General features: G+C 41.9%; 1 protein-coding gene across 1 annotated transcript in view; it reads left to right on the top strand.

The window, feature by feature from the left end:
• The first annotated feature begins 868 nt into the window (after positions 1–868).
• The window catches only part of pdhx (pyruvate dehydrogenase complex component X), a 72,532-nt gene continuing 59,920 nt past the window's right edge, over positions 869–13,480 (top strand). The window contains exons 1-2 of the mRNA XM_071343686.1: positions 869–1,088; positions 8,354–8,437. Coding sequence (XP_071199787.1) covers positions 953–1,088; positions 8,354–8,437 — 220 coding nt within the window. The 5' untranslated portion in view covers positions 869–952. The remainder of the gene's footprint in view (positions 1,089–8,353; positions 8,438–13,480) is intronic.

Raw genomic sequence — 13,480 nt, 5'->3', positions numbered from 1 at the left:
TTGTGCAAAGCTGTCATCAAGGCAAAGGGTGGCGACTTTGAAGAATCTGAAATATAAAATATATATCTTGATTTGTTTAACACTTTTTTGGTTACTACATGATTCCATATATGTTATTTCATAGTTTTGATGTCTGTACAATTATTCTACAATGTAGAAAATAGTAAAAATATGAAAAACCCTTGAATGAGTAGGTGTGTCCAAACTTTTGACTGGTACTGTATATATATGAATATATATATATTTCCAAAATGTATATTTATGGCGGATTGGAAATGATGCAAAGATTTACATTGCAAATTAAAGCTGATATTTTTTAATCTATGCAAAGGAGATGTGTTTTGCGCTGCATGAGACAAATGGTGGTCACGCCCCGACCTTTCCTAGTATCCTGACCACCATATTGTGACCAACAGATACATATCTGTATTCCCAGTCATGTGAAGTCTGTAGATTAGGGCCAAATTATATTATTTCAAATGACAGATTTTCTTATATAAACTGCAACTCAGAAAAATCTTTTAAATTGTTGCATTTATATTTTTGTTGAGTATATAATACATAGTTAATAAATATCAAAGAAGTTTAAAAAAAGAAAAAAATATATATTTCAATTGTGCTGTGCTAGCCCTTTTTCTGTAAAAAAAATACTGGACATGACATTTTCATCAGGTTGCAGTTGAACTACAAGTTCATTACAGAGGAAGACTACAAAGAAGGACCTCAAAGATCCAAAAAGGACGTCTTTGGCATTTTGTTTTTATAGGAGAGTTGCAGTCAAATAGTAATCTTGATTAATGTATATCTGTCTAGTCACCTGGCTCATTTTAAATCGTATATAAACTATTCCACGTAATGGCTTTGTGTTGTACCACTTTACGGTTGATTTTTTTTACTCTTATCACCTGGCAGGCATAAACTTGGGCAGCTCTTATCGACTGAGGACGAAAACATGGCGGCCTCCTTGCGTTTGGGTCGTCAAGGAATTCTATTTGGCCTGAGATTTGCAAAGCTTAAAAAAAAATCCTGGACTTCATATTCGTTTCAGGACAATGTCAGGCAGTTCTTTCAATCGCCATATTTATTTGGTAAGCGTTGATACTTCATTTATTGTACTAACGTTCGTTGCGGATGACAGCCGCTAGCAAACTTGCAAGCTAACCGCTTATTTATTTTTACATCACCCACTTCTAAAAAAAATACGTTTCATCCAGATGTCACTGCATCTATGGGTCTTATTGAAGTAATATGGGTCTTGTGTTTCCTTGGCTTTGCTGAACATTATCAGACGCTCGCTATCCGTTAGCTCTTCTCGTAGATGTTACAGCCGAGCTGTCAAGGTTGCGCAGATTAGGTAACTAGCCAGTTAGCTAACGCTAGTCATAACAAATCTTGGTTTTTATTTTGCTAGCTAGCCAGTTGGGTCATTCCTACGATTTGCCATAGTTTTGGACCTCATACATTTAGAAATGTTTTTATTAAATATTGTTTTGTATTTTGTCAGAAAAGGACGTTTGACTTTCAGGAAAACATTTGTTAACCTCAGGCACTTTTTCTTTTTCTTTCTTCAACCTGTTAGTTGCAGGTTGGAAATGTGGAGCCTAAATTAGTCATAGCTCTGTGGGTGAGCAAAATTGAGCAGGCATAATGGTGAAGACTTGAACAGGATTTTATCTTCTCGATCAAACATATTTAACATTTAGAAATGTGCTTAATTTTCTCTAGAATTTTGCTTAATAGGGTGGACATTTATGGGTGGGACATAGACTAACAAGGTAAAATAGATTCAACTGAGTGTTTGTTTATTTATTTAGCTTTGTACCGTTGTTTTCTCACCGAAGACATTACACTTCCTGAATGTGTTGTCATTGTAGGAAGGGGTTGTTTTCTGAAACAATTACAACAAACTAACAGGGTGGGTGGAATGTGATTAATAAAATAAATAGTCATTAAAAATACATTATTGATGAGAGAGAATTTAACTAGGACCTGATTAGACCAACCTGAAAATCGTGTTGGTTTTTCTGTATGCTGCTCAGTGTTCCTGCTAAAGCTGACAAAACATTGTAGGTATGTTGTAACTAAGTCCGTAATATACTGATGTAAGGTTGATCACGTTTACTCTATTTTAACCAATTCACTCATCCTACCTGGACCTTGTGCTAGGTCAGTTGAGTCATGGACATGGGGCCAGCTTTTACAAATGTGGGGTAATTAGATTTAAAATCATTTGTGTTAAATTCTGCTCCCCACTTCAGATTGTGGCCCTCCTTACTTTTGGGTGTAACTTTTTAAAACAGACGAAACAAAATATCTAGGCCTATGATATTGATATCAAATGATATGCTGCATTTAAAACATGTTAATAAGATCACATTTTATTTGTCACATACACATGTTTAGTAGATGTTAATGCGGCTCTAGCGAAATGCTTGTGCTTCTAGCACCAACAGTGCAGTAATATCTAACAATTCACAACAATATACACAACCTAAAAGTAAAATAATGGAAACAAATATAAATATTAGGATGAGCAATGTCAGAGTGACACAGACTAAAATACAGTAGAAAATAAAATGCAGGTGAATAGAATACAGTATATACATATGAGATGAGTAAAGCAAAAATATGTAAACATTATTAGTGACAAGTGTTCCATTATTAAAGTGGCCAGTGATTTCAAGTCTCTGTATATGGGTCAGAAGCCTTTAAGGTGCAGGGTTACGTAACCAGGTGGAAGCCGCCTGGTGATGTCAATTTAACAGTCTGATGGCCTTGAGATAAAAGCTGTTTTTCAGTCTCTCAGTCTTTATGAGATCCCATGACAATTGAGGGAAATAGGCATATTGCTTTTCAGTTTACTTAAAGTGCACAGAAAACATGATATTTTGGGGGCAGTATTCTAAGATTACACTTAAGATAACATTTTCTGAAAACTGGCCCCTGGTGATGCTGCCTCTTGCTGGATCATTGCCATCACTGCTCATAAAAATGCCCCCTGGCCCAATGATTTGGCAGTTCACAAAGGTATCCAGCAGAGGGCAGTATTGTACCATTCATATGTATGTGTGTATGTGTATATATATATATTTGTACAGTACCAGTCAGGTTTGGACACACCTACTCATTCCATGGTTTCTTTATTTTTTATTATTTTCTACATTGTAGAATAAGAGTGATGACATCAACTATGAAATAACACATTTGGAATCATGTAGTGGGGCTCCCGAGTGGTGCAGTGGTCTATGGAACTGCATCTCAGTGCTAGAGGTGTCGCTACAGACCCTGGTTCGATTCCAGGCTGTATCACAACCAGCCGTGATTGGGAGTCCCATAGGGTGGCGCACAATTGGCCCAGCATCGTCCTGGTTAGGTTTTGGCTGGGGTAGGCTGTCATTGTAAATGAGAATTTGTTCTTAATTAAAATAGTAACCAAAAAAGTGTTAAACATCCAAATATATTTTATATTTGAGATTCTTCAAAGTAGCCAACCTTTGACTTGATGACAGCTTTGCACACTCTTGACATTCTCTCAACCAGCTTCACCTGGAATGCTTTCCCAATCGTCTTCAAGGTGTTCCCACATATGCTGAGCACTTGTTGGCCGAATTTCCTTCACTCTGTGGTCCAACTCATCCCAAACCATTTCAATGGGGTTGAGGTCAGGTGATTGTGGAGGCCAGGTCATCTGATGGAGTACTCCATCACTCTCCTTCTCTGTCAAATAGCCCTTACACAGCCTGGACGTGTGTTAGGTCATTGTCCTGCTGAAAAACAAATTATAGTCCCACTAAGCGCAAACAAGGGATGTGTATCGCTGCAGAATACTGTAGTAGCCATACTGGTTAAGTGTGCCTTGAATTGTAAATAAATCAGTGTCACCAGCAAAGCAATGCTTTACAGTAGGGCTGGTGCCAGGTTTCCTCCAGACGTGACGCTTGGCATTCAGGCCAATGAGTTCAATCTTGTTTTCATCAGACCAGAGAATCTTGTTTCTCATCGTCTGAGAGTCTTTAGGTGCCTTTTTGCAAATTCCAAGCCGGCTCTCATGTGCCTTTTACTTCTGTCTGACCACTCTACTGTAAAGGCCTGATTGGTGGAGTGCTGCAGAGATGGTTGTCCTTCTGGAAGTTATCCCACCTTTACAGACAATCTCTGGAGCTCTGTAAGACTAGCCATCAGGTTCTTGGTCACCTCCCTGACCAAGGCCCTTCTCTCCTGATTACGAAAACATTTCGGAAGTATTGAAGATTCCCAAGATCACAGTGGCCTCCATCATTCTTAAATGGAAGAAGTTTGGAACCACCAAGATTCTTCCTAGATCTTGCCAAACTGCGCCATCGGGGGAGAAGGTCCCTGGTCAGGGAGTGGACCAAGAACCCGATGAGCTCTGTAAGAGTGTCCCAGAGTTCCTCTAGAGATTGGGTAACATTCCAGAAGGACAACCATCTCATAAAAGGCACATGACATTGCGCTTGGAGTTTGCCAAAAGGCACGTAAAGGACTCTGACCATGAGAAACAAGGGACTGGGAGACTTGTCAGGATCGAGGGGAAAAATGAACAGAGATCCTTGATGAAAACCTGCTCCAGAGCTATTATGACTTCAGACTGTGGCAAAGGTTCACCTACCAACAGGACAATGACCCTAAGCACAGCCAAGACAACGCAGGAATGGCTTCGGGACAAGTCTGAATGTCCTTGAGTGGCCCAGCTAAAGCCCTGGAGAGACCTGAAAATAGCTGTGCAGCGATGCTCCCCATCCAACCTGACTGAGTTTGAGAGGATCTGCAGAGAAGAATGGGAGAAACTCCCTAAATAACAGGTTTGCCAAGCTTGTAGCATCATACTCAAGAATTCTCGAGGCTGTAATCGCTGCCAAAGGTGCTTCAACAAAGTACTGAGTAAAGGGTCTGAATACTTATGTAAATGTAGTATTTCATTTTTTTTTATACATTTGCTAAAATGTCTAAACCTGTTTTTGCTTTGTCAATTTGTGGTATTGTGTATAGATTGAGGGGGGGGAAACTATACATTTAGTTACAAAGTATTGCATGTAGTTCATTACCTCTCCTCCTCAGGTCTTTGACAGTTTAAATTGGGGTCAGAATACGGAGAGGATGACCAAAAATGGTCTCGAGAAAGATGCCCCCGAAATGAGGATGATGTGACTTGTGGGTCTTGATGGGCCCTTCTGGACATGCGTCCTCTATCACCTCTGATCCAATACCCCCGCTAAAATTACCCTGACAAAGAAGAAAATCTCCCCCAAATAAGAAACAAACAGGCTATGCCAGGGGACTCCATCCCTGTTCTTTGAGCGCTTACCCTCCTGTAGGTTTTTCGCTCCAACCCAAGTTGTTCTTCTATGATGTAATGGAGCTCTGCAAACAAATGTTAAAGGTGGATGCCACCACCTACTGTGCTGGATGGAGTGTGGTCAATCGCGGTTTACAACATTAGCTCCACATTTCTAAATCCTCCTACCTAATTCAGTACTTCTGAGAAGAAAAAAAGAACCCTTCTAACTTCTAATATACCCTCCCCCATCCCTCAAACTCCTTCCCAACCCCCGTCTAACCTCAACGACCCTACACTTCAATATTCCCCTCTCTTCAACATGTATAACACATTCTCCACCAGTTCATTCACCATACCCTCCAGACACAAACGATTCACATGCTTGCCAACCAGATGTAGTGACAAGTAGCTCTGACAGGTTGAACAACCCCAGTTGTAATTATTTTTAAATAAATGGAACCTTTATTTAACTAGGAAAGTCCGTTTTTAAGAACAAATTCTTATTTACAATAACGGCCAAACACGGATGACGCTGGGCCAATTGTGCGCTGCCCTATGGGACTCCCAATCAAGGCCGGATGTGATACAGCCTGGAACTAACATGGTTCCGCTTATCAACCAGCTAATTATTAGAATCAGGTGTGCTAGATTAGTGTTGGAGTGAACCTACAGGATGGTAGCTCTTCAGGAACAAGGTTGGAGAGCCCTGGCCTAAGCCTAGCCAAAATGAAAAAAGAAGCCAGACAAATTGGCTTATAATTAAGGTTAATTTGAACTAGTGATCTTTCTGCTGTGTGCCGTTAATGGATTGTAAAGACCTTCTTTGGATCTGACTATGATAATAGGTTTTTTGTAAGGCTGGGATGAAAAATTATTTCAGTTGACGACGACAGGCGGGGCAGGGCAATGTTTTACAGACAGGAATTGGTCTGCAAGCTCCTGTCATGGCGGTCACGGCCCTTACATTCTCTAGCTCTCTGCCTCTCTGTCTGTGTGTGTCTCAACAAACGCACACACTCAATTGCACATTGGCTTCCCCTGCCTGTTCGGATTAAGAGAGCTAGGGTTATGAATGGGAGGTTTCAGCGGGTGTGCTTTCAGGGCATTGTTGTGCAGATATGTGCTCATCCAGGCCTGAGTTCTTCACACATGACATGCAGAGCAGAAGGAGACCTTCGTACATGAACGGCAAAAACCACACATGAACAACAACACGAGCACCAGTACATGAGGTTCCCTCTGTTCACCCACAGCCATGGCTCATCACCAAGTATCTTTCGGGCCTTGCAAGCCTTTTCTAATCCACTAGTTCTATCTAAAGGTCTGTATTCTAGCATTTGTCATTCTCAGGCAGCATAACATTGTAATACTCAGTATTACAGTTGGGCACTAGCATGGCCAGCCCAATGCCTACATGACCCTGAGCCAGCTGAACTGTTGTCTTCTGAGTGGCTCCAGCTGCTGTGAACGGCTAGGTCCCAGGCTGTGGTGGCCCAGTGGGTGACAGGGCTACCAGCCCGAGGCAAATATGTCAGCCGCCATCGCAGCCGACTGTTGATCTGCCTGCACTGCTCTCTCTTCTGTCTCCAGTGTGCTGTCTGCATCCTGTGGCCTGGTGGCTTTGATCTCTCCCTGTCAGTGGATGAGTGCTGAGGCACGAGCCCCACAGCTCTCACCCCCTCTCCTATTGCCTCTTACTGTACCACTTCTTTCTTCTTCGTAAGCGCCTATGCATTTCTAGGCTCTGAACTTTCTGCTCCTCTTCCATCTCGAAAGACTGACTGAATATAGCCTAGCTTGCCTTTTTAATGGACTTATTTGATGTCACACAGACCCAATCAGAATAGGATATACACTACATGACCAACATTATGTGGACACCTGCTCTTAGAACATCTCATTCCAAAATAATGGGCATTAATATGGCGTTGCAGTCGGCATTCCAATTCATCTCAAAGGTGTTCGATGGGGTTGAGGTCAGGGCTCCGTGCAGGCCAGTCAAGTTCTTCCACACCGATCTTGACAAACCATCTCCGCATGATCTCCGCATGGACCTTGCTTTGTTCACAGGGCATTGTCATGCTGAAACAGGAAAGGGCCTTCCCCAAACTGTTGCCACACAGTTGGAAGCACAGAATCGTCTAGAATGTCATTGTATGCTGTAGCGTTAAGATTTCCCTTCAGTGGAACTAAGGGGCCAAGTCGGAACCATGGAAAAACAGCCCCAGACCAATATTCCTCCTCCACCAAACTTTACAGTTGGCACGATGCATTGGGGCAGGTAGTGTTCTCCTGGCATCCGCCAAATCCAGATTCGTCCGTCGGACTGCCAGATGGTGAAGCGTGATTCATCACTCCAGAGAACGTGTTTCCACTGCTCCAGAGTTCGATAGCGGCGAGCTTTACACCACTCCAACCGACGCTTGGCATTGCGCATGGTGAGATTAGGCTTGTGTGTAGGGCTGCTCCGTCATGGAGACAGTTCTTGTGCTGACGTTGTTTCCAGAGGCAGTTTGGAACTCGGTATTGTGTGTGTTGCGACCAAGGACAGACGATTTTATCGTCTCAGGGGTCCCGTTCTGTGAGCTTGTGTGGCCTGCCACTTCGCAGCTGAGCCGTTGTTGCACCTAGACGTTTCCACTTCACAATAACAGCACTTACAGTTGACTGGGGCAGCTCTAGCAGGGCAGAAATTTGACGTACTGACTTGTTGGAAAGGTGGCATCCTATAACGGTGCCTCATTGAAGGTCACTAAGCTCTTCAATTAGGCCATTCTACTGCAAATGTTTGTCTTTGGAGATTGCATGGCTGTTTGCTCAATTTTTATATATCTGTCAGCAACAGGTGTGGCTGAAATAGCCAAATCCACTAATTTGAAGGGGTGTCCACATACTTTTGTGTATTTACAGTGTAGCATAGGCCTATTAATGCATTTATGTTCAATAGACTGCTAGTTTTGTAGACTAGGGTGAACATTTCCCTGCTGTTTATAGATGAGCATGTATTGCTACTTGTGATCTGACTGGTGTTGATGTGTTCTCTCTTTCCTCTAGGTGCTGCACCAGTCAAAGTGGAGATGCCTGCTCTCTCTCCCACCATGGAGGAGGGAAACATCGTCAAATGGTTGAAGAAAGAAGGTAAGAGAGCCGTGCCTCCATTTGCCAATGTTCACAACATACTCAGCTTTTCTGTTGCATGCAGACTACAATGCTACATAATATAATCGAGCCTACGAAACAAATCCAATATGGTTGATTTTAATTTTACATCTCCATCCATATACCTTCATAAAGACACACTCATCACCCTAAACACATTCTACATTTTGAGATGTTAATAATGACTGGATATTCCACGGTGCAGTTTAGTGTTTGGCAGATTAGCCAGCCCTCCTAATTTATTAAGGAGGAGAAAAGCAGTGCCAGTCCCTTTCTCCATCCCGGAGTGATAGGGGGCCATTGTTAATTTTTGACCGTGTGACATCACATCCTTCTACATGTAACAGTATAACTTTAGTACGTCCCCTCGCCCCGACCTCTGTAATTTGCATTTTTGGACACCGATTTTGGCCGATTACATTGCATTCCACGAGGAAACTGCGTGGCAGGCTGACCACCTGTTACGCAAGTGCAGCAAGGAGCCATGGTATGTTGCTAGCTAGCATTAAATATATCATATAAAAAAACTATCTTCACATAATCACGAATTAACTACACATGGTTGACGATATTACTAGTTTAACTAGCTTGACCTGCATATTTAGTTAAAAGTAAAAACATTTATGTTAGGCAATATTAACTAGGGAAATTGTCACATCTCTTGCGTTCATTGCACGCAGAGTCAGAGTATTTGCAACAGTTTGGGCCGCCTGGCTCATTCCAAACAAATTTTCCCGAATTTGACATAATTATGACATAATATTGAAGGTTGTGCAATGTAACAGCAATATTTAGACTTAGGGTTGCCAACCGTTCGAAAAAATACGGAACGGTTCCGTATTTCACTGAAAGAATAAACATTTTATTTTCGAAATGATAGTTTCCGGATTTGACCATATTAATGACCAAAGGCCCGTATTTCTGTTTACTATATTATAAGTCTATGATTTGATATTTGATAGAGGAGTCTGACTAAGCAGTGGTAGGCAGCAGCGGGCTCGTAAGCATTCATTCAAACTTTAACTTGTTTGCCAGCAGCTCTTAGCAATGTTTGAAGCACAGCGCTGTTTATAGTCAAAGCTATATGAAATACAAATGGTATAGAGAGAAATAGTCGACGTGTCATAATTCCTATAATAACTACAACCTAAAACTTCTTAACCTTTCTGGGAAGGGAGTTCTGCTAGCGGAACACCTGGCCTACAGCCAGTGAAATTGCAGGGTGCCAAATTCAAACAACAGAAATCTCATAATTAAAATTCCTCAAGCATACAAGTATTATACACCATTTTAAAGATAAACTTCTTGTTAATCCAACCACAGTGTCCGATTTCAAAAAGGCTTTACGGCGAAAGCACACCATGCGTTTATGTTAGGACAGCGCCTAGCCACAAAAACCAAACAGACATTTTCCAGCCAAGGAGAGGTGTCACAAAAGTCAGAAATGGCGTTAAAATTAATCACTAACCTTTGATGATCTTCATCTGGTGGCACTCCCAGGACTCCATGTTGAACAAAACAAACATTTCTTGTGTGATAAAGTTCATCTTTATGTCCAAAAACCAAATTTTTGTTCGCACGTTTAGTTAAGTAATCCATATGCACAAAGCACAACATCCATACGAAAAGTCAAAGTTCCATTTAAAGTTCGTAGAAACATGTCAAACGATGTCTATAATCAATCCTTAGGATCTTTTTATCACACATTTTCTAATATTATTTCGAACGGACAACAGCGTTGACAAAAGAAAGATAACCAACGACGCGCTCACGGTCACGCGCAATTAACAACTCATGGCTTTCAGCTGAGCCACTTACTCTGAGTGGTATTATTCTCTCCCCTTTCACAATAGAAGCCTGAAACAACTTCTAAAGACTGTTGACATCTACTGGAAGCCTTAGGAAGTGCAATCTGCCCCCACAGACACTGGATATTGGATAGGCATTCACTTGAAAACTACAAACCTCAGAATTCCCACTTCCTGGTTGGATTTTTCTCAGGTTTCCACCTGCCATATGAGTTCTGTTATACTCATATACATTATTTTAACAGTTTTGGAAACATTAGAGTGTTTTCTATCCAAATCTACCAATTGTATGCATATCGTAGCTTCTGGGCCTGAGGTACAGGCAGTTTACTCTGGGCACGCGTTTCATCCAAACTTCCCAATGCTGCCCCCTATCCCAAACAGGTTTAACTGGGAATATTGAACCACCAGGTTACACACACACACACACTACACTACACTACACTACACTACACTGACCAAAAAGTTATTTTGTTGTCATTTACGTATGTCCCCATTACCAGTAAAACATAATCAAAACCCTTTTCTTTCACATACTTGCTGTGCTGTTTCATTGTTCAGTTGTTCAGTCTCAACCAGGATTTCATCATGCATGTCAAGCAGTGAAGTTTCAGCTCTGTCTGCCGGTGCCTCTCTTCCTCGGTTCCTCTCTTCCTCGGTGTGCACTGTCACTGTGTCCGTTTCCGTCTTGTCCAGCTGTGTAGGTCAAATGCACTTAAACCCTGTTTCTTGTCTGCATCGAAGTAGCGGTCCTTGTACCTAGCATCGAGCATGGTGGCGACACAGTAGAAGCTCAGAGAGAATGCCACCGAATCGCTTCTTCACAACCTCTAGTGGAATTTTTTGTTTGCTCAGGTGTTTCAATGCAATGACATATCACGTCTGCTGCAGACGCAGTTGAGATTATTTCTCGAGTCAGTTGTTCGAATGGAGCTAGGAGTGTTCATGTTTCGAACATGTTCTCAAAAGCCATTGAAATGGAAGCAGCGGTATGAGAAACAGCACATTCTTGAGCATGCAATACGGCTTTCCTCAGTACGAAATCCTCATCGACCCACTGCTGTCACGCTCATAATGCTCATGGGGCTGACATCGCTGGTCCAAATGTCAGTCGTGAAGCTAATAGCAGTGACGCCCATAGCAAGTATCTGTGAGTTTCAACAATACTGTGTAACTCCGGTAGGGAAACATCGGAAAAATAGCACCTACTTGGTAGTGTGTACCGGTGCTCGACCAGTCGCGAAAGCCAACATCACCCACGACAGAGAAGGGTTGATTTTCAATGGCAATGAATTCCTTTATCTTGGTGTTAATTGATTCCGCCGTTACGTTGTCTTGCTGAAATGCTCTTACTCTTACAAATGACTGCTCGACTTGTTGTTTGCTCGATCCACACAGCAGACATTGTGGGCTAGGTTAGGAATGCTGTGTTGCACGTGTAGCACTATATTTTTCGTTGCATTATTATGTCATCTACCTACGTTATATAGGTATGCACGTCAGCTTTGACATCGTTAATTCAATGGGAATTCTCTGCTGGTGATTTGATAAATATGCAATCCTACAGAAGTGCTATGATTGGTTAAAGACCTATAATGTCAATTTCTACTCTGGATATGTGATGTTTGAATAGTATATTCTTCCAAACAATATGTGGGTGATTCCACACGAAGGTCATCCTGAGCATCCCAAATTAAATTAATAATTTCCAATGGAAACCATGTTTCTTATTATTCTGAAGGTCTATATTTTGGAGGAAACTGTATGAATTCTGATCGTAGGTGACCAAGTCTCTCTAAGGCATTTCAGCCAATCACATTTCATGGCTTTTAGAAAAGGCTCATAGAGCTTGTTTTTCCACTCACAGCTGTCTGCCAGTGTTAGTAATGAAGATGATATGTTAAAAGGAAGCAATACAGACTAAATTTAAAGTGTTTTGAGTTTTCTTTGTGTGTTCTTCAGTCTTGTACAGCTGGGGGTGCGCATTGTACCACGCATAAAGATTTTTTGAAAGAAACGTTTTTGTACAACATGCACCTTACATGGGAACCATGCAATAGGCAAAGCGTCAATACAGGACTAAGATTGAATCCTACTACACCGCTTCGGATGCTCGTCGGATGTGGCAGGGCTTGCAAACTATCACGGATTACAAAGGGAAACCCAACCACAAGCTTCAAAATGACATGATCCTACTAGACGAGCTTGAATGCCTTCTACGCTCGCTTCAAGGGACGCAACAATGAACCATGCATGAGAGCACCAGCTAATGGACAAAGCAAAAACACGTTTTTAGATTGTTGTCCAATCAATTTAATTTACCACAGGTGGATTCCAATCAAGTTGTAGAAACATCTAAAGGATGATCAATGGAAACAGGATGTACCTGAGCTTAATTTTGAGTCTCATAGCAAATGTCAAGGTATTTCTGCTTTAAATTTTTTGTAAATTTGCAAAAATTTAAAATCTGTTTTTTGCTTTGTCATTATGGGGTATTTTGTGTAGATTGAAGATGAACATGTATTTAATACATTTTAGAATAAGGCTGTAATGCAACACTGTGGATGGAGTAAGTCAAGTGGTCTGGATACTTTCTGAATGCACTGTACTTGTTTCGAGCAGACCACCACAGTCCCTTTGCACAAGAACCAAAGGTAACATCTTGAAATGACTCGCTCTAAGGCATATATCACTATGTGCCTGCTTAGTCCCCTCCTGTACTCCCTTTTTCACCCACAACTGCGTGGCCGCACACGACTCCAATACCATCATTAAGTTTGCTGACGAAAAAACAATAGTAGGCGGCCTGATCACAGATTACGATGAGACAGCCTATAGGGAGGAGCTTCACAGACCTGGCAGTGGTGCCAGGACAACAACCTTTCCCTCAGTTAAACAAAGTAGCGGAAACGGAAAGCCGAGCACGCCCACATTCACATCAACGGGGCTGTAGTGGAGCTGGTCGAGAACTTCAACTTCCTCGACGTCAAAATCTATTGTGGTCCAAACACACCAACCCAGTCACAGTCGTGAAGAGGGCACGATAGTGTCTCTTCCCCCTCAGGAAGCACAGAATCGTCTACAATGTCATTGCATGCCCAGACCATTTTTCCTCTTACACCAAACTTTACAGTTGTCACTATGCATTGGGGAAGGTAGCGTTCTCCTGGCATCACTCTCTTTCGAAACCATCGGTTTCTTGGTCACCTCCCTG

The sequence above is a fragment of the Salvelinus alpinus genome, chromosome 15 (genome assembly GCF_045679555.1).
Source record: "Salvelinus alpinus chromosome 15, SLU_Salpinus.1, whole genome shotgun sequence".
Classification (NCBI taxonomy): domain Eukaryota; kingdom Metazoa; phylum Chordata; class Actinopteri; order Salmoniformes; family Salmonidae; genus Salvelinus; species Salvelinus alpinus.
Note: the sequence above shows the minus strand (reverse complement) of the source record. Positions and strands in the feature narration are given on the sequence as shown.